This window comes from Melospiza georgiana, chromosome 10 (genome assembly GCF_028018845.1).
Source record: "Melospiza georgiana isolate bMelGeo1 chromosome 10, bMelGeo1.pri, whole genome shotgun sequence".
Taxonomy (NCBI): Eukaryota; Metazoa; Chordata; class Aves; order Passeriformes; family Passerellidae; genus Melospiza; species Melospiza georgiana.
In genome coordinates, this window is record NC_080439.1 from 9,061,520 (window position 1) to 9,082,135 (window position 20,616).

The following is a 20,616-nucleotide window of genomic DNA, read 5'->3' on the forward strand; positions in this document are numbered from 1 at the left end:
AGACTTTGCCCACACTGGTGGGCTCAGCCATGCCACTCGCCCATGGAGATGCCACAACCCATGGGAGCATCCAGCTATGCTGCCCAGACTGCACAAGAGGGCATCTCACACTCTGGCACTACTCTGCAGCCCCAGCAAGTAAAACTCCATCACAGCTGCAGCCAGCAGGTTGTCACAGGACCACAGAATATTCCAAGTTGGAAGGGACCCACAAGGATCACCAAGTCCAGCTCTTAAGTGAATGGCCCCTAGGGGCATCAAACCCACATTATTACCATGCTCTGACCAACTGTCCTGTCAACTGTAATGGGAAGAAACACTCCATGACATCAAAGATAATCTCGTGTGAGTCACTCTGCATGACAACCTTGCTGTAATCAGGTGAGCCCTTCAGACTGCTGAACTCTACCCCAGAGGACCTTGGCACACTCAGCTGAGTTCCCCACAAGATTTCTCCAGGCCTTTGGCATTTCAGATTCCAGGCAATGACTAACTGGGGACACATGAGGGACAGGTCCAACGGCAACTTCTTTCACACACTTTGTATCTGCATGGCTGGAGGGTGAAAGTCATGGAGACAACCCCAGGAGCAATTTGTTCTGGCTCACAGGTCCCAGCAGCTACAAAGGCTCAGTGACAGAGCAGCAACAAACACAGCACAGGACTGCTACCAGCTGAGCTCCTGCTACTGCCAGGAAAAGGATCATCTCCTAAAGCCCTTTCCAGTTTTACATTTCCAGCATGCCATAACTGCAGAGCCTTGACACAACACACGCCAGGCACTGCACTGTCACAGCCGACATTCAATAAGCTGGGAGATTCCTACCCTCTCATACCATAGAGTCACCTTTGATCCTTCTAATAGACCTCTTAGACTCTCATGGAATCTGCCAAGACTGAAGATCAAGCCAGTTTCTAATGAGACAAGGCAGACCGTGCAGCTGCACACTAGGTCTAAAAACATTTAGGGCAACAGGTACATTAAAGGTTTGGGGTTTTTTTTAATTTCAGACAAACAAAAAACCCTTCTACAAACCCTTCCCTCTTCCACAATGAAAATTAATGAGGGCTGGGACAAAAGCCTGGGTAGCTCCTATTTCTTGGCCATTCAAGCTCTTTTCAGTAAATCTTCCTCCTCTGAACTGTGTTTTGTACCCATTGCTGTGCTACCACTATGACAAAGGCTACTTGAGGCAAAACTACTGATCCTCAATGTTGGGTCTAAAGTAAGTTAGAGACAATTCTCCTGAAGGGATGATGCCCAGGTGATGTTACTTTGTCCAGCTGCTTGGGGTTGGGGCAAGTCCTCTGTCCCCTGCAGAGCTTGGCTGCAGGTGGCAGCTGTGAACTCTGAAGAAAGAAGGTCATCCAGTTCACTCCTGAGGAGTATCCATGTCTCCCTATGAAGTGGGCACACAAGGACAGGTTTGACACATCTCTGTCTGCTGAATTTCTTCATGCCAAGAAAAATGAACAACATCTTGTTGGTCCCAGCATGTGGAGACCAACTGGCTCCTGTGCTGGGCCTAGCCTGTGGAAACTCCATTCAGATATTCCATATTTCTATCTGGCATCTCCCAGTGCCAACTGTGTGCTCTAGTCTTTATCTCACAGCTCCTGGGATTCTCAGCAATAGCATTCTTCCAGCGTGGAGAACCTCAGAGTAGTCTCTTGCACTCTTTAAGGAAAGACACACCTGTTTACTATCTCAGCTGGTTGCAACAGCACCATATGCATGGTCTTTAAACTGATTTCAAGGAACCTCTACAAATGCTTGAGAATCTGAAAACAGATGACCACACTGCCAAAGGATTTCAAGGTTGGACCCCCTGGGTAAAGGATATTTGTCAGCAGCTCCCCCTGGAACAATGTTATGGATCTATCAATATATCTGCCTTTTACTCCTACCTAAACATGAGAATTCAATAACTACCCAGCTCATTTAACCACCTGCATGTTGCCCATTGTCTTATTTAAAAAAAAAAACAAGCAAAACACCTAAACAGCAAGGCAATGTGAGCACAGAATTCACTTTCAGTAATGCTTGAAAATAATAAAAAACAGAGAGCTGAAGTGAGAATTCAAAACCTCAAAGTAATTTCAACCATACATACACGAGTAGGGAAAAGTTTATACATGATGCAACAGAAAAAATTACTCACTTTCTGAAATGCCAAAGCCTGTTTTAGTTCATTTTGTCTTCTATACCTGCTAAACACATCAATGACTGAGAAATAATTTAATAAATTGCATTTTTTCAAATCCCATTTTAGCTATTTAAGCATTTTATTTCCCAGTATTGTAGGTCAGGTTCTACCTCTAACATGCTAATCAGAAATAGAGTGCAAGCTGGATCAAGGGGTTTGCTCCTCAGAAAAGCAAGGATAGTCTTGAGATTAAAACAGAGACCTTGAAATTGAGGTGAAACTACAACCCTAAAGTTAATGCAAAATCTCCTGCTGACTCATGGGACTGTGAATTTTTCAGCATTGCCATGAGACACCCAATAAGCAACAGCTCTGAAGCTCCCCAGTTCTGCAGGATCACACAGATCAAACCCATGACAGGGCAGGTTTACTTCAACTGTCAAGGATGGTACAAATTAAATTTTGTTGCATTCAGGCTAGGCTGGTTTTTTACAAAAAAGGCCAAGCAAGAGTAACTGCTTGGTTAGTTTGTATTTCTGTGACAGAAACAAGTTTTTCAAGCCCAGTTAAAGGAATTGCCCACAAGAACTCCTCCACAGTGATTTTGCATGGCTGGTTTCTTCCAGATGTCTCAAGTCCCTCATGTCACTCAAGTCCAACAAACTCTTGAGGCTACTTTCTCACTGCCTCTTGCTTAGTTTTCAAGTGACCACCAATTTAATGGCAGCCCATCACAGATCGTGGGCAATGGACTGTGGCCAGCTTGGTTGGTAACTAATTAGCACAAATGCAAGATATTAGCTGCCAGATGAGATCCAAAATAGAAATATGCTTCCTTCAGAGGGCAAAGTTTAGCAGTGTTGGCAGGTTTAAGGTGTGACAATGCAGTAACTTGTGAATACATATCATGGGCACTCACATGATGTGTACTCACAAGCTGATGGGAGCGATGGGTGTTTGTGCCTCAAGATGGAAGCAGGAAATAACAGGGAATGTGTCCCCCAGCAGTGAGACACAGAGCTGCACAAAGAAGGAGCACACTCAGGGAGAAGGTCTTCCTCAAATCCCAACTAAGGAAATAAGTGCAATGTGGACCAACAACCTTATCTGAGATGTCATGCCTCATGCTCCCATTTTACGCAATTTCATATTGAGGAGAAATCCATACTCTGAATTATGTTAGTTTGCTTAAACAATTTCCCTGTTACCACATGAAGATGCAGAGAAGGGCAAGATAAATGATCCAGACTACCCAAGACAGATTCAAAGCCACTTGCTTTCAAAACAAACCCAAGAGGTTGCTCAACAAAATGCACTCCAAATGAATCACTGCAAACTTTAACAGGACATATAACTTCAGAAGATGTGAGCCTGCACTTGGAACATTTAAAGATAAACCCAAAATTGGACTTCGGCAGGCACTGGTTTCCTCAGATGGGGCAAGATCAGCTCTGTCCTCACCTGCTGGGATCTTGGCTAAAATCTGTAGTCTCATTTCAGAGGGCTATGAAAACCACAGGTGCTTTCTGAGCTTCTTTGTACTTCAGCACCCATATGCTATGAATGACAAAAGATAAAATACCCCAGGACTCAGAAGGAGTGATCATGCCCAGAAACACCTGATAAAATGAGTTGTGGCCATGAATATTTTCCCTTCTCACTTTGGAATTGAAATGAGAAATCACAGAACTGTAATGTCAGAATCTTTCATCTCCTTCCAAACGTTGTCTTTTGTTATTATACAATTACCCTTTCTTCTATATACTGTTGGGTGAAACTGAAATGGCTCTGACAAAGAGCTGCTACATCTTCACCTATGGCAGATTGATCACATTTGCAGCTATATCAGTCAACACCCAGTGACTCCATCTAAAGAGGATGATGGATTAGCCTTGCAGTCAACTATAATTAATATCTGAAAAAAAACCCCTTGTCAAGTCTTTGTTCAAATACGTGATAAACAGAATCTGGAACAACAAGAGACTTTCTGATGACGTCTGTTCATCACCAGGGAAGAAAAACACCATTAAGTGGAGGGCAGGAGTCTCAGAGCAAGGATTGTTCCCTCAGCAGAAGATGTAAAATAAGAATTTCCTCCCAGCACTCACCCCACATGCACCTCTACACAAACGTGCTTTCCTGGGTTTTATTTGTCTTGCTATCAGAGACACTGAAGAACCAGTTTGTTTCTGCTTCATCAAGAACCAGTTTTTCCATCTGAACCTTTTTCAATTTAGCCAGCAGAAGCCACTACTCTCCCTATCAACCTCAAAAATACCAGAGAGCAGCTTTCTCAGCTGGATCAAGCACTGAATCCTCTGTCCACCTGAGCTATCAGCATCACATTTGGGACACATTCCACCACACTAAGCCAACACAGATGCCCTCTATTTCCCCTAGACATGCTATTTGGCACTGTCTGAGCAGATGACACCAGGCTGTCTGTCACAAGGCAAGGGCAAGACCCATCTGTGAGCAGTTAATCCACAGAATCAAGAGATGTGTACTTCCTGTGTGAATTTGGAGGGCTTGCAAACACCTTCAACCTTGCTTGCAGGTCAGCATGCAATGACTGCCAGCTCATCCCCCTTCTACAATGGCTGATCACCAACTGGATTCAAGCAACAGAAAAAGCCAAGCAATTTGGAAGGTCTAAGGATGTACTGCCCACTGCAACTCCATCCCAGGCAAGCAGGAGGGACTTCTATAGCATAGCAGCCCACTGGCTTGGTCCTGGCACACATAGGCAAAGCCCAAGAACTGAAAAGAATGGGGAGAGAGGCTACTTGTGAAACACACCAATTGCTTCTGCACTGCTGAGATGTACTGGCCACAGTTCAGCCCTCATGTTTCTCTGCTCTGAATTGTGAGATGTATCTGCTGGGGAAGCAGGATAAAAACCCCTGTCCTTACCTGGGCCAGCAATACACAGCAGAAACAAAGAAGCACCAGTTCTTATTCAACAGGTGTCAGTAATAAACATGAGATGAAGAGAATGGTCAGCATTGGCCCAAGGCACTGGATTGGCAGGGAAATCAGATAAAGTCCTGTCAGCTCTGCCAGCAACACACCATGTGAGCTTGGGCAACTGTTTCACCTCTTCATACCATTCCCATTGTCTGGAAGGATGGAGCCAGCCTCCCCTCTGATACTTGCTCTGAGGCTAGCAGGTGAAAGAACAACTAACACTTCTGCTGTGTCACACAACATCTCAAAATTAAAGCAAAAGACCTGGTTTTTACAGGGAAGTTTCTCAGCGTGCACGTCTGCAATAAATTTATTAAAACTCAAGGGTTAAGCTGTGTTTGTTTAGAAGAAAACGACTCGTACACCATCAGAGGTCTTGAATATCTGAACAAGTGGCTGGAATACTTTCTCCAGGAAGAATAAAGTCATAACCCACTCTTGCATTACTGATGGTAAATTAATGCCAGAGCACCACTGTGTGGGGAGCTCCTTCCTGGCTGTGTTTGCCCAGACATCTGGCTGCGGTGGCTCCCAGCACAACGCTGCACAGCCGAGCCCTGTGCTCCAGCGCCCGACTCCCCGCGCGTGCCGGAGCCGGCTCGGCCACTGCCCAGCTGCTCCTGCTGGGACACAGCTGCTCAGCCCCACCGCGGAACGGCGGGACGCGCGCGAGGACATCAATCCTACTCACACCCCTGGGAAGACTTCATTAAAACCCCAGGGCAAAAGACTAGATTCGGAGAGCTTTCCACTCAAAATCCTAATTTAATCAAATTATTTTAAAACCTCCTGGCAACGCAAACATCTCTATGCAAACAGAGAGATGCTCAGCCAACACACATCCCCTCTACAACACGATCCCAGAACTCCTCCATCCCATGCGGATCCTCGGTGTGTGTGCAAACTTCCCGACCTAAGCTGTAGCTGCTCCTGACCACAGTGGTGACATCTCATATTCTCCTGCCAAGCACCATGTTCCTCTGTGGTATGGCAAGGAAGACATGCTGAAAATCCTCCCTATTTTTCTGACACACCTTTGTACAGCTTTGTACATTTTGGGTACTCCTGCAGGAGAGTACCATTCCCCAGGAGGAAGCTGTGGCCTCAGATGCTCGTTTTGATGTATTAACTGGGGCTACACAAAAGACACAAAATCCCCAAAGGAAATTAATCTCCAAGTACATCCAACATTCCCCCAGCTGCCTTATGTATCACACAGTATAAGCAACTATCCATAATGATCATATAGCACCTGCTGTCCCCATTCTGGGTTTCAGTGATGTCTCTTTAACCAGACATCAAAGAGCAGGAGCAGACAATGCTGGAATTGTGATAGGAAGTGAATAGTGAAAGCTCCTTGTCAGTCTGAGTTTCCATTTATCTCACAGCCCCGTACATACTGCCCACTCTGCCTCTGCTGGTATGTTCATGCACTTTTGCTGTAACAGCCTCTTTAGGAAGGTAAAGAGGCAGTTTTCAGGCTTTTATAGATGGGTCTTTTGGATTTTCTCTTGCACCAAAGCCAAGTGCCCAGCCAGGTACCTACACCTCAACCTACCCTGATGGAACCAAATCCGAGATGAATTTGGTACTGTCACATGCCATGCAATGAGCACCACGACTTTCTTTTTGAGACTGACCAAGAGATGCAGCCCCTGCTCCACTCAGGGGCTGCAGAAAAGCCATTAACTCCTCCCTTGAACAGTCCACACACTCAGTGTGCCAGGGAAGCACATACAGCAGCCTTGGACAGAAAACTTAAGGATCACTCCAGAGAGTAGCCAAGCCAGGATGAACCTTTCTGCCCCAACTGCATTTTGAGACATAAATTCAGAATATGCTATTAAAGAAAACACATCAGATTGAAGTCAGTGCAACATTATAGCCCTTTTCTGTCCCATCTAAACACTTCTTCCAACCCTAAGTCTTCCATTCATATACTAATTAACTGTATTTTGCACACAATGACTGTTTTACCAGGGTAGAAATATTTATTACTTTCACAAAGCAAGAATAAAAGACTGTGAATGCTTACTATACAGATATGAGGCAGGAAATATGACAAAACAATTTTCCATAATTATTTCCAGCAGTTGCTCATATTGGAAAATGTTAATAATGAGAGTAATTCATTTGTGGTTCTTGAGATTTACAATTAAACAGCATTAGCAAGGACAGTTGTCTAAAAATACATGTTTCTGCTCTATCCCATTAGCTACAACCAAAACCGAAATTTCCCAACATACAGTTCCCCAGGCAGCGTCCTTCCTCCTCCTCACTTTCCATGTGTGAGTGGCTTGAGTCAACTTCTCAAAGCCATTTGCACCAAGCAGGCAGACTAGGTTCTGAGGGCTTCCAAACCTATATAGAGCTGGCTACTAAATCCCAGATGTCACATACCTGGGTGGTTTGGAGCTGGCACTCTGCACACATCTTGGTGTTTGGGACCTTTGTGCTTGTTTCCCTATGTTTCCTGAAGCTCTATTAAATGCTCTCTTACTTCAGCAGTACCACCAGTCTTAAATAAACAAAGCTATTCTCAAAGATCACTGATTTCCTTATCCTCAGCAGCCATGGTACAAGACCATAGGTCTCCAGCGTTCTACAGAGCTACAACAACACAATTTTTACTACCTCTAAGTTACTCAAAACAATACAGACCCACAGGGAACAGCAACCCTTGCTCACATGACAAGACAATGGCATCCTACACAAGCCGGGAACAAGCACAAGTGAGACCATTTCAATACCAATTCAACACTTAAATTCGTGTAACACTCTCATCTTTGTCATTTTTGCCCTTTTTTCCCTTCCCTTTTCCCACACACCTGCAAAGCTAAATGTCTGTTTTGCAGAAAACAAGGAGAGAAGCTATTCTAGCAAACAATTCAGTGCCCTTAACTGGTACAATGCAAATGCACTTTGGGTTGCTCTCACAAGAACTTTGGTCAATGCTGATGTTTTGAGCGCCCAGGTGTAAATGTGCTGGTAAAGGTAGAATCACTGGCACAACAAAAGGAAATGCTTAGCTCACAGAGAGTTGTCATAGAGACAGATCAGCATCCCGGGGTATTCTCATTTTAAAAAGGCACAGAAATCCTTTTTAACCTGTCTTCCCGTAGGCATCTGTCCTCGTGATTCATTTCTAAACTGCTGAGGCCAAAAGAGAACCATTTATCAGCACGTCTCCTCTAGGCAGGCTGGAGCTAAGAAGCTTTTCTGCAAACTTGATGGTTTTTGTTGAAAGTAAGTTTCTATCTGATTCTCTGGCTAGTGTTTCTAAAAGCTGTGGGCTGGGGAAGTGATCCAGCTTCAAAGTAACCTGGCCAGGAAAAAAAAAAAAAAAAAAAGAAAGCTGTGGGTTGTGCTCACTTTGCTTTTTAAACCAGGTCAGATCTCTGCTCCAATTTATAGACGGGCTACACCAGGAGCTGTGAGAGGACAGCACAGAGGGGGCATTTCATGGTCCTGTGCGGGAGGGAGGTGTGAGGGGGAAGACAATATCGTAAATACCTGAACATTTTTTCTTAGTCACATACAAGACTTCTTGCCTTTGCACCTAAAAGCTGCATCTCTGAATGAGAAGGAAAAGAAATACATTAATCTCTGTCTGTGTGGACAAAGTTTCATAAGCTTCTTAGCTGTTGAAGGTGCAAAATCTTTAAACCTTTAAAACTCAGCTCAACTGCTTTTTGGAACTAGGAAGCTGGCGGGCAGCACAGGAAACCATATTCTAGGGAAAAAACCCCAGAAGGGGCCTATGGGGACAGCTGGATCCCCACGGAATGACAGATGCGTGGCTCTGGTTGCAAACATGGTCCTCAGACCCAAGGTCCAATGCAGCAGGATTCTCTGCAATCCCAGCAGGATTCCCAGAGCTCAGCAGAGGCATGACAGGAACTGGAGAGTGGGGGGAAAGAGGGGTCACAGGCATGTGGGTTAAAGTCATGGCCAGGATTAAACTAAAGCAGGAATTCAAAATTGCACACCCCCAAGAGGCACACACATACTGACACTGAACCCACAAACTCTGAGCTTTCCAGACTGTGTACTATCTCTGTAATGTCTCATGGTCTTTTGTGTGACACAGATATGTAATTCCTAAGTTATTAAAACATATATATATATCTGTATATTCTTCATACGTTGAGCTATGGAGATTCTGCTTCTAAAATTGCTGCTAAAGGATAAAACTATGGGCAAGCAGATGCTGCTCTCATATTAGGTCATAAAAATTCAGCAGTGACATTCAAAGAGGAAACATTCTTCTCATCCCAGCAGGACCAGCCTGACACTGCTGCATCCTACTGGAGCCATTCTGTGTCATGTCCAAGGAGCTCCCTGGCCAGGCAATACTTCTGCTGTTATAAAGATATGCCCATGAATTGCTTCATCTGAGAAATGTTCTTAGTTTTGGGGAATAAATCCTAAACTGCATGGATACTATGGGACACATCAGTATCAGTCCACAGAGAAAACTGAGGCAGACAGGGAGAGCACTGGCCGCCCAAAGCCACCACAGCCAGTGGCAAAGGAGAACGGGAGATTCTTTCTCCCAGGATTTTCTTAATACCAACAGGAAGCACATGAACACTTCACACTGAAAAATGGCAGGGTGGAAGTAAACAAAAAAAGTTATCATTGTTCAATCAGGAGTTACCCCATGGCAGAACTCTCAAACATAACACAATGTATAGGAAGAGGGCTCACATCCCTTGGAAAAAAAAGCACAGAAGTCATCCATGCTCAGCCACCCCCTCCCTTAAGACTGTGAGATGATCATTTCCTTCACTCACATATTTATTTGGAATCCGATAATTCATTGCCCCAAGCTTCCTGCTGGAGTTTGTCTGCCATTGTTCAGGATTTACATTACTCAACAGGAAATCAGTGAGAGGTCCAGTGATTAGAAAGGTGTGTTTCCCATTTGGGCCCACCCTTGCTTGCTCATTTGGGGCTGGAAGTGGGACATGGCACACAACTGTGCCCATGGGAACTCAGGGAACTGGGGAAGCAGGAGTAGAGGAGTTTGTCCCCTTCTATTAAAGGACACAGATTGCTTTGTCCTGCCATATGCCACTGGCCACGTCCTCAAACCTGTCCCTCACACACTGTTCATATTCAGGCCTTGGAGCAACCACTTCCTCCATGGGCTGGGGAGGGTGTAGTTTATCAAAATAAAGCTATCAGGGCAGTACTTGACTCCACTAAGTGTGGTGAAAGTGTCCCTTGATCTAAAATATGCTTCCTTCTCAAAGACCATTACTTTGACATTCTTGCCAGGGGAGAGAGATTCTGCACAGTATAAAGTGGCATTTGTGACACATAACTCAGTTTATCATGATGGCTGGGAATAGGCTGAGCAGGAATCAACGGCCTCTGGTGCCCTTAGCTGTGGCTTTTAATCCCAATCTCACAAATGATGCTCCAATATGTTCTCTTTAATGGCTCCTCTGCAGGAGCACAGAGCAAAACAAAACACAGCTAATCTTTTATGGGCTATCACTGGAACAGGATGCTTCCCTGGCCAAATCCTCCCATTGAAAATGTCACAGCTGGTTTAAAACATATTTCCCCTGAGGTTAGCTTGATAACAGGTAACTCAACTCAGGGGCACACAGCTAGCAGTCAGCACTACACTGTAACAGTGACTTGTGGAAAGCAGCTGGTGACCTTTCTGGGCCACAGCTTCCAGTCACCATGGACTCTTTTTCCAAGCCAGATACCTCCAAGGCTTCCCAGGCAGCTGATCTCGTGCAAAAGCTGTGATTTTTATGTTTCTCTAGCATTCAGGGTGTGCTTGGGAACAAAGGCCCAGTTTATTAGCCATTGTGCACTAAGCCTCAAAGAAGGAAGTCTCTGTTCCAGAAGAGGTTTAAGAAAACTTCAAAGTGGAATTTGATTTCCAAAAATAGTTTTCAAATTAATTTAGGGAGACCTTAAGCAAATGACCTTGCTCCAGGCTCACTTATGTGTGCTGAACCAGTCCTCTGAGACCTCCTACAACAGACGTAGGCAAGACAGCCCCAGACACTTCACTGCCTACAGCAGAAGGTTTATCCTAAAATAAAAACTCCTCTGCTGAAACTCAAGATAGAAATTTGTCATTCTGTCCATCTTAGACATGGGGGAAAGCACATTGCCTCTTCTTCACAGCAGCTCCACCAGAATGTTGAGGAAGGTCACAGATTAGGGACACCTCTTGCTCCTGTTGCTCTGCAATGATTTCTCTAAAATGAGACTTTCCTGCAACTGGAGACAACACTACAATGCTGAGTAAAATGGAAGGGTTACAATATATATCTTACATACAATAGCCCTATTTACACCACTCCTAGCTTCTTTCTCAGCAATATCCTTATGTTGACTCACACTCATTTTGCAAAATGAAACAATAGAGCTTCCTTATATTAAAAGATTATTTTATCTCCTGCTCAGGAAGACCACTGGGTTCTACAAATTACTGGAACCTCCTATCCAAAAAAACTATCAGAAGCCACCTCAGAGCAGCTGAACATCACGCAAAAGTATTTTTTGCTGTAATAGCCTAATATATCTGGATCTCCTTGTAAAACAGAAATGACACATACCACTACTGATACAAGATTATTTAAATCACCCCAGACAGAAAACCTCCTCACTAGCATTTTTTCCTCTGAAACACACCCAACACTTACAAGTATTAGCTTAGATAACATTTAGTCATTTTCCCAGCATAGAGAACTGCTGTGAAAGCTGTGGAAAACAAGAATATTGCAAGCACAGAAAGAAATGTGGAGGATGAGCCTTTCCCAGTGAAATGTGCATTAATATCTGAACTGCACGATAATGAATGACATTGTCATGATTTGTTTCACTGCATGAATTACTTACCCAGTCCAACAGGGTTTTAGGATTTTGAAAAATGTTGGAAAATGGATCACTCCTTAAAAACCAGGGATTTTTTTCTTTTCATCCTACTTACTGCTTAGGGTACATAATTTGATGCCGCTCTTAAGACAACACTGGCACTCAAACCTGCCTTTCTATTCCAGCCTTGATTTTACCCTTCAAGTCTTTAGACTGGTCAGAAAATCCTTAGAGAGCACAAGGTGAAACTGCTGTGGTGGAGCCTGAAGGGGCTGGACTCACTCACCTGGTCTAAGTGCAGGGCGCCCTCGGTGAAGCGCTGCTTGCGCAGGCGCTGCGCCACGCGATGCAGGTTCAGCACAGCCTCCTGGATCTCAGCTATCGAGTGCTGGGGTGAGACAGGGGGGAGCTCTTCAGGTGCCAACACCTTCCCAGGGCTGTCAATCATGCTCTGGGCATGGTCATAGCTGAGCTTCACGCAGGAGCAGATGACCGTCCTTCCAAACCACTCATCAAGGATCTGCAAAATTGCCAAGTGGAAATGGATCTGAGGACTCATTCTTCTGGTGCACAAAAGCTTGGGGAGTTCCACAAACACTGGGAGGAATGACAGCAGACTTCCCCACTACCTGTGATCTCTGGGTGAAGATCTTGTCCTACTGAGACCTTCAGGCCTTTTGCCCATGCAGATTCTCTGGCATCTAGTAAGGTGTATATGCAAGCAACAAGTAACAATGCACTGTGCACATACATAGGAGACTGCCTGGATCTCCCTCCTCTACCTGACTTCCCTCCTCCACAGAGCTCCAAGAACTACAGACCATCTGGGAGCTGAACCCAGTCTGTTGACTCACAGGTTACCAGGTGCAGGAGTGACAACAGGCAGATACACACATGTCAGAGAGGTTCTCCTGCCTAAAACACAGGAGAATGGCTTAAAGTCTGGCCACCAGAGCACAAGAGACTGGCCTTAAAATCCTGTTTTCAGGAGTACTGCAGGAACCCCAACATCTGACTAGCACTTGTGAAAGTGCCTGAGTAGGACTTCAGTGGGTCTGGAGGAGAGATGGGACAGCCACTGACCCCTTGCTTCTCTGATCATGTCCATGGTTCTAGGTCCAAACTCAAGCCAGGAACATTTCTGGGCTTCCAAACTACTTTGGAATTGAGAGGAAAATATTCAATAAACTGCTTAAAAATTAATTTATTTTAAACCAGAAGCCACTCTCATTTAGAATTCCCTAAAAGAATACTGGTGTAAAAGTAGGAATTCAGAATCATTTCTAAAGCAGACAGGAAAACCTATTTTCAGCTGACATATATAAGAGAATCAATCCAACAGCTCATCAAGACAGTTATAAAGTGCCAAGGGACATGGGCAGAAGGATTTTCACAAAAGTAAAGAGCATTGGCATGAGGGCTCTGGAGACAGATGCAGTTTGTGATAAACCATTCAAAGCACAAATGGTCAGAGAATGACTGAAGAATTGTAATTCTGCCTTAGCTGCCAGTGCCACCTTACTCCTCCATCAGCCCAACAGGACAAGGTAAATTCTGCAAGTGACAGAGTCCAGGGAGAAGGGCGAGCTCTCTATGACAGCCTTATCAAGGACACTGCTTCAGAGACAAACCTTCCTCTTAATAGGAAGGGACTGATTCCCAAAATACCTTTGCTGCCTCCTTCCCTAATGCATCACAGATGTGCTGTATAACTCAGCAACCCAGAGCTCTGAAAGTCACAGGGCTTTTAAGGTTATTTCTACTTCGAGAGTGCTTTAATAGCAGAGATGCAGAGAGTAGCATCTTGCAATGTAAAGTGCAGCTCATGGTTATTCCCTGTATCTCTTCTTCTGTGCTGTGGAGAAAGAAAGGAAGAGAAAGAAAAAAACAAAAAAAAACCCAAACAAAACAAAACAAAAACAAACAAACAAAAAAAACCAAACTGGAGATGTTGTGACAGTGGTGAGTGGTGGCAGCACCTGCTCTGTGGTCTGCTGCATCTGTGCAATGCAGCTCAGCTTCTTGTGGTGATGGGGGATGCATGTCCAGTAGGTCAGCAGCCCCTGCTGCTTTGGAAACCCCCCCAGAGGAATGGGCAAGCTCCCATGGGCTGGCCCATGTACCATGGCTGAGGGATGGGCAAGGCACAGTGGAGGAGCAACATTTGGGGGTTGTGAGCTGGGACCTAGAGATTACAATGACCAGCCCACAAGATGAGTCTGCAAAGTTTCCCCCATCACAGCAAACCTGGTGCACCCAGAGTCCACAAAGAGCACCAGCATCTAAAGGATTTCTAAAGTTATGATAAGGTTTCCCCAGTTCTGCCTGCTTTTGAGCAAAACCCATAGTCCTGAGCAGCATCCTGTCCTCACTGTCAGTGCTCTCAGGGCTCTCCACCAACAGCTGAGGTTCAAGGGCTGTGTTGGGGCCTTTGACTCACCCCCCTTTCACCCAGCAGAGTGTCAGGGAGCATGTGATCCTGCTTGCACTGAGAAACAGGTATACTAACACCTAGAAATACCAGCTTTCAGAAGAATGCCCTCCTGGGCAAAAGCCCTACAACCATTCTTCCTCTTGGAAAGAATAAATTCCTCTCCAGCCTTCACCTGACATCCACATCAAGTGACCTCAAGTAAGACTGTAACCCTGAAAGGCCTTGTAGGAGAAACCAGTTTGCTGAGATGGCCACGGGCAGTCTGCTCTCCCAGGGACAGCATGGCCACAGCCCAGACCACTCCAGAGTCTGCTCTCTGAGCTGAATGCTACAGCTCCTCTATTTTCTCACTGGTCGGACAGGGTTGGACTGAGCAGTGCTTGAAACACAACTGATATATTGCATGGAACAAGAGACAAGATGTAATTAAAAGCTTATTTTAATTAAGACTTGACTTTTAGCTGTTCAAAGACAACTCAGAGTCAATAAAAGGTCTACCTAGTAGAGTCTGCTCTTAGAAGGTCTCATGAGCAATCATGCTGTTGCTACAGGAAGGTGAACACTTTTCACAGCAGACAAATACAACCCACTTCAATGCCAGAGCAGGGATTCACTGCAGAAATACAGAATCAGGACGGCAACTGTATTTTGCTAAGGCACAAAGATAGATTCAGCATCCTTTAGAGCAGCTGGGACAATAATAAGGAGGTGAATCTTTGTGGAGAATTACCACATTGGCACAAGAAATACTGTCTACAGAAAGATTTGTAAATATAATGACAATGGTTAAAAAAAATCTCTGAGTACAAAAGGTGTATTTTGCATAGACTAAAGTGTGCTCTGGTAGTGCCAGTCTTTAGCCCTCCCTGATTAGTAAGGGGAGATTACTAAGGGAACCCTGTGATCACCAAAGAGAAGATTTTAGGGTAACAAAGAGTGTGGGAGATGAATAGGGAGAGAAATGAAGACCTGGGGAGTGGTGGAAGGCAGCTGCAGGCAGCTCAGTGCACCAACAGACAGCCTCCACTACTGCTCCCTGGAAATAACACATGCAGAGAGGATGGAGCCATGCCTTTGCTGAAGGGCTATCATGCTTTATTTGGACTGATGTAATTTGCAGCTCTGAAGAGGAATTAAACAGCCTGTTTAGCAGAGAGGCCACGGAGGCGCAGTGCCGCATCTGCCGCACTGCACAACTGCCTGTGAGCTCCAAGAAGGCCTGGAGTCAGGGGCACAGCTCATCCACCCAAAGCATCAGCTCTGAATTGCTGCTGGAGGTAAGACATTACATGGCTGGGTGACCTGGCAAGGAGCAGGACATTCTCCATTCCTCAGATTCATACAAATGTTCATCCTCTCCCAGCCATACTGAGAGATGATTTCAGTTAGAAATTCCACACTATGTCTTCAGCAAGACAAGACATAGGGACAGTCTACATCCTCCAGTATTGTTCACCTTTGCTATCCACCTGAGTGTTGAGGGATGACATTTTTACCATTACAAGAGAAGGGGCTGGCCATGAGGAAGGATTGATTAGCAGGATGATTGCCTGCTGCCTAAGGTACCTTGCCTTCCGGAGTCAATTTCCAAATCACAGAGAACGTCAGTCTGTCTTGCATGGGATTGAGACTGCAGAGCTCCTCACAGAGCAGCCTGGGAAGCATTGGGATCACCTGTAAGAGAAGAGAGCCTTGGTGAGACACAAGCTTTTAGTGGGGACAAGCTTCCCTGAGCAGCTGGTGAAGAGAAAATATGTTAAGCTGTCAGCATCACATTCTCTGTGGCAGGAGTGGCCACGTCACAGCTCTGGGATGCATCACCCATGCCAGAGCTGTATCACATGGCAGAGAGTGTGCTGGCATGGAATGAGGAAGAAAACCAAATCCTCTGAAATGAGAGGATTTCAGACATGGCTAAGACCACCAATATCCACACCAGCCCCATCCCTCTATGAGACCAGAGGCAGTTTTAAGTCTCCAACCTGGGAATCATTCCCAGTGCTCCTCTCTGAAGAATGGAGTAAGCATCCTGGAGTGATCTGCATCCTTGGTTATGCAAACACTTACACTGCAACTTTTAAGGTCACAAAGTTTGCTCTTTTCCACTTCTTTGCCACTGGGAAGAATGAGGAAAGGCACATCAGGAAATTTAATGTTGAAGAAACATGGTCCTGGCAGTCAGGAGCTGGAGAGGTTGGATTGGGGAACTGTGTTTCTTGCTTTCCCACTGAAAACCATGTAACCAAGAAGTAAATCCAAGTCCGCTCTCTGCAGAGCATAAATGAAACTTCTCCTATGCAACACAGGAGCCTTGCTTGGCTTCAAGATTGGATCATGCTTTACAGCACAGACAGGAACTTGTAGATGCAGGTGAGTAAAGTAAAACAAAAGTACCTGTGTTATGACTATTGACCATGCTGTTTGCAAATGGAGAACAATTACTTTATCATACTCAAAATTTGAACAAAATGTCAGCCAGCATAAATTTCTGCAGGATTTTTTAACCCATGTCCTAATTCCTTACAACTAATCAACATTTCTGCTGCTGAATGTTGAATTACCAAATTCCAAATTACTCACCTGACTACATCAACAAAGCTAAAAGCTTTTGAGCATATTTATGCTAGAGCAAACCTGAGTAGCTCCGTTTCCACCATCCCTGAGTTATTTCCTAAGTGAAGTCTGTATTAAAGATAATCTTCAGCAGCTGCTTAATGAAGCAAAACTCATTATTTGAGTTTCACTTCTGACTTCCCTTCTCATTATTTACCTTTGTGAAGAAGCAATAATTGCCCTCAAAAAACCACTACACTACTCCTCTAGTTTATTTTGAATGGCAACATGGAATGGCGCTTTTCAGAAAAACAGAGAGAAATGCTCTACTTGTGTGCCATAAAGTAATTTAGCTATTTAATTTAGTTTCCGTTTTGACTGCTCTGTGTGCCAGCCTGTAAATATAGGACCAGCAGGAAGCTGACTGGCATACAAATCCCAGCTCTTCCAAACTCTGACACCTATTTAGTGATTTCACAGATAACTTTCCTACCTGGAGGCAGGAGAACCACTGTTCTTCAAAACAGTATGAAAAAACAGTCTCAGGTGCCCATTTTCTCCTCAGGTGCCCACAGTTTACACTTACCTTTTGCTCTGAAGGAAAGACTTAAAATGTTTAATCACATTTGTGGTTTGGCACCAGAAAATGACTATAAATCTCTTCTAACTGCGGTGCACACTAGTGCCAAAAGGTTAACTGCATGGTCTGGGGCTCTCAGGGAGTCACACCATGAATCAGCAGCCCTGGTTCTCCTGGCAGGTCACAAGGGCACAGCCTATGATAAGCTGTTTCCCACAACACAAAGCCGCCAACTCTGTTATTGCAGTTGCGAGCAGAACGTTAACAATGCTGCTACATTCATAACTCACTGCCCTGGTACGTGAGCCTGCCCATGCTGCCTGCAGGGACCCACAGGGGTATAAATTCAGTGTAAGTGATGCCAACCCATAGCAGAAAAGAGAGAAAATAGCTTTATAGACTCTCGGAAATCCCTGCCTGCTCAAGATCACCCATGGCCACCCTAAGACCCCAAAGTTCAGGTCACAGTGTACAAAGTGCTAGCAATTTAATAAAAGCTCCCATGCCCTTTCCCACCCAAATGAAAAGCTGCTTTTCTCTCTCTCCCCAGCTTTGATAATCTGATAATGGTCTGTACTTACTGAATATTTGTGTGCTTTTGCACATCCTCTTTCCCTTCCCATCTCCTGGAGCAATATCAGTTTGCTAGAAAAATGCCTGCGTGGAACATGAAGGCCCATGCTCGCTTTAAGTGTACTTGAGCAGGATTAATATCCAATTCAAATGGCTGTAATTCAGTGGAAGGGCTTTCAATGATGTGAAACACAAGCAAAGCTTTAACTCAGATCATAATTACAGCACGAAACACTCACCAAGCAATTAGCTGTAACAAATCTACTGTTAGGGAAGCATCAGCCTGTTACCTTTGTTTTACAGGAGAGAAACTTTAGGCAAAGTAACTTAACCTAAGCCATGGAGGAAGTCTCACGGGAGAATAAGAATGCTATCAACCTTTTCCTGGGCTCAGCAAACACATACATAACATAACCTGACCTTGCACTGAAGGTATCTCAATTTATTCTACCTTACTGAATTAAAAGAAACCTGTTTCCAACACCACAACAGTCTTGCCTGATTGCCTCCTGCCTTAACATCACAATTCCTCTTCACCCTCTACATGGAATAAAAACCCACTGTCACAAGGCACAGGAGTTAAAGTTATAAATGCACATTTCTTTTTTCCCTAACGTGATACAGTCACAGCCTGAAAGGATTCCCAGGAATTGCAAGCCCAGCATTTAACATACAAAGATGTCACAATTGTATCACACTCAGAGAGCGAGATGTTCCAGGAGTGATCCCAGGGGCTGCCCAGAGGAACTCTGGCCAACAGGATTATCTCCATCTCTTTCTGACAGAGACACGGAGTGAGAGATTTCCCTAGGCACATCTTTAATGTCCAGATTTGCAAAATACCAGAGTTGTGTAGAATTGCCTTGAATAATCCAGAGGTTGCCCAGCACCTTTTTAATGCTCTGCCCTTCCCGTGACTGTCTGCCAAGAGCAGCAGTGGCTGCCAGCTGTCCTGTGGAGTGCCAGGGCACACAGGAATCCAGCCAGTGAAATCCTGCTGAGGGATAGCACCTCCAGTGGGAAGTGGTTTTCTTGGCAAATTGCTACGGATGTGCCTATGTTGGGGATCACACCATTCAGGCTGATTTTACTGCAGATGGAAATCAAGTCACCTGGGCTTATACAGGGGTCATAAACCTGGAATTAAGGGTTTATAAATGTAGCTGAATCTAGAAATGCAGTTGGAGAGGCCCAGCAAGGCTAGGCAAAAAAATTTCACAATGTAAAAAAGGAGCTACACTCCCCAGGAAATCCTTTCTAATGAATATGTCATAGAAACCAGGGCTTGGGTGGTGAGAGCTTGTCTGGTTTTAATCCCCCTCTATTACTCAGGCTAATAAAAGACATCATCTCTCCCCACAAGCCTAGCAGTGCCCAAGAGATACCGGAAAGGGCACTTCTTTGAGTGGAAGGTTGATATCAATGCTGGCAGCTGCAGGTCTCTGCATTTCAAATCAAACCACAGACAGAGGATTTCTCTCTCCCTATTTCCAAGTCTTAAATGCAAAATCTTCAGCACTACCCTTGAGACTCAGTTGTCCAGCACTGCCTGACAGCCTGCTCCATGCCACTGGTTCTCCCTGCAGGCAGCCCCACATCCCAGAAAGCCAAAGCAATGGCACCACTGGAAAACCACAGTGAGAGGGGGCACTTCTGGGGCTGGGGAGGTCCTACACACCATCATGCTGGAATTATACAACAGATGGACCTGTGGCCATGGCTGGTCACACTGCTCAGCAACTGGCTCCTCTGCAGGGGAAGATCCAAACCCCTGCTTGTGAGAGCCCAGGGGTTTGTTTTGTTTTGTCTCTTCAACTAATAAAGTGCTTCCAGAAACCAAATGTGAGTTTCCAGTCTCAGACTCGTTCCTGAGGAGTTGGGCAGGGGAGGGAGGAAGCACATGCATGCTGAGATGACAAAAGTTCTTGCTCCCTATAAAATCAGAAACATCTGCTGCAGCCAGGACTAACTCACTGGCCAGGTTCAGAGCAGGTTAGCCCAGAGCAGCTCTGATCAGTGAACTCACTATAGCAGCTTTTCAAGGAATAGAAGGGGAAAACTGGTCAGCCAGTCAAGGGGAAAAAGGAACAAACCCTGGTCAAGCATAATCCTCTATCTTCACCACAGAGTTACATGAGCAGTTTTGCTCCCTTCAAAATTTATTCTGCTGGCATCCTGCTTTGGCTGCCCCTTAATTCTTGGTTGGTTATGACCACCACTGACCCCCAAGGTGATCCTTCTCCCACAATCAGTCCAATGGGGAGGCATTGTATTAACCAAGAGTTTCCACTAGAGCTGGTAGGAGAACCCTGAAGTTCAACAGTGGAGTGGGCTCAGCAAATCTCTTGCTTGTACACTGAAAGTCACTCAAAGGAAATAGGCAATTTATTTATGAGCCAAGATTTCTCCTCAGGAGTTGTATCAACACTTCCATGAATTCAGAGTTCGAGCAACTCTTTGTTACTCAGCCTGAAATTACCAAAATATCAACACCCTGACAACCTGCTGGTGTC

At 45.0% G+C, this 20,616-nt stretch overlaps 1 protein-coding gene across 2 annotated transcripts in view; it reads right to left on the reverse strand.

The window, feature by feature from the left end:
- DIS3L2 (DIS3 like 3'-5' exoribonuclease 2) overlaps positions 1–20,616 on the reverse strand; it is a 180,244-nt gene that overhangs the window by 48,351 nt on the left and 111,277 nt on the right. For both annotated transcript variants that reach the window (XM_058031532.1, XM_058031534.1), the window contains 2 exons: positions 15,964–16,071; positions 12,250–12,483 (listed from right to left, as the gene is read on the reverse strand). In XM_058031532.1, the coding sequence (XP_057887515.1) occupies positions 12,250–12,483; positions 15,964–16,071 (342 nt within the window). The remainder of the gene's footprint in view (positions 1–12,249; positions 12,484–15,963; positions 16,072–20,616) is intronic.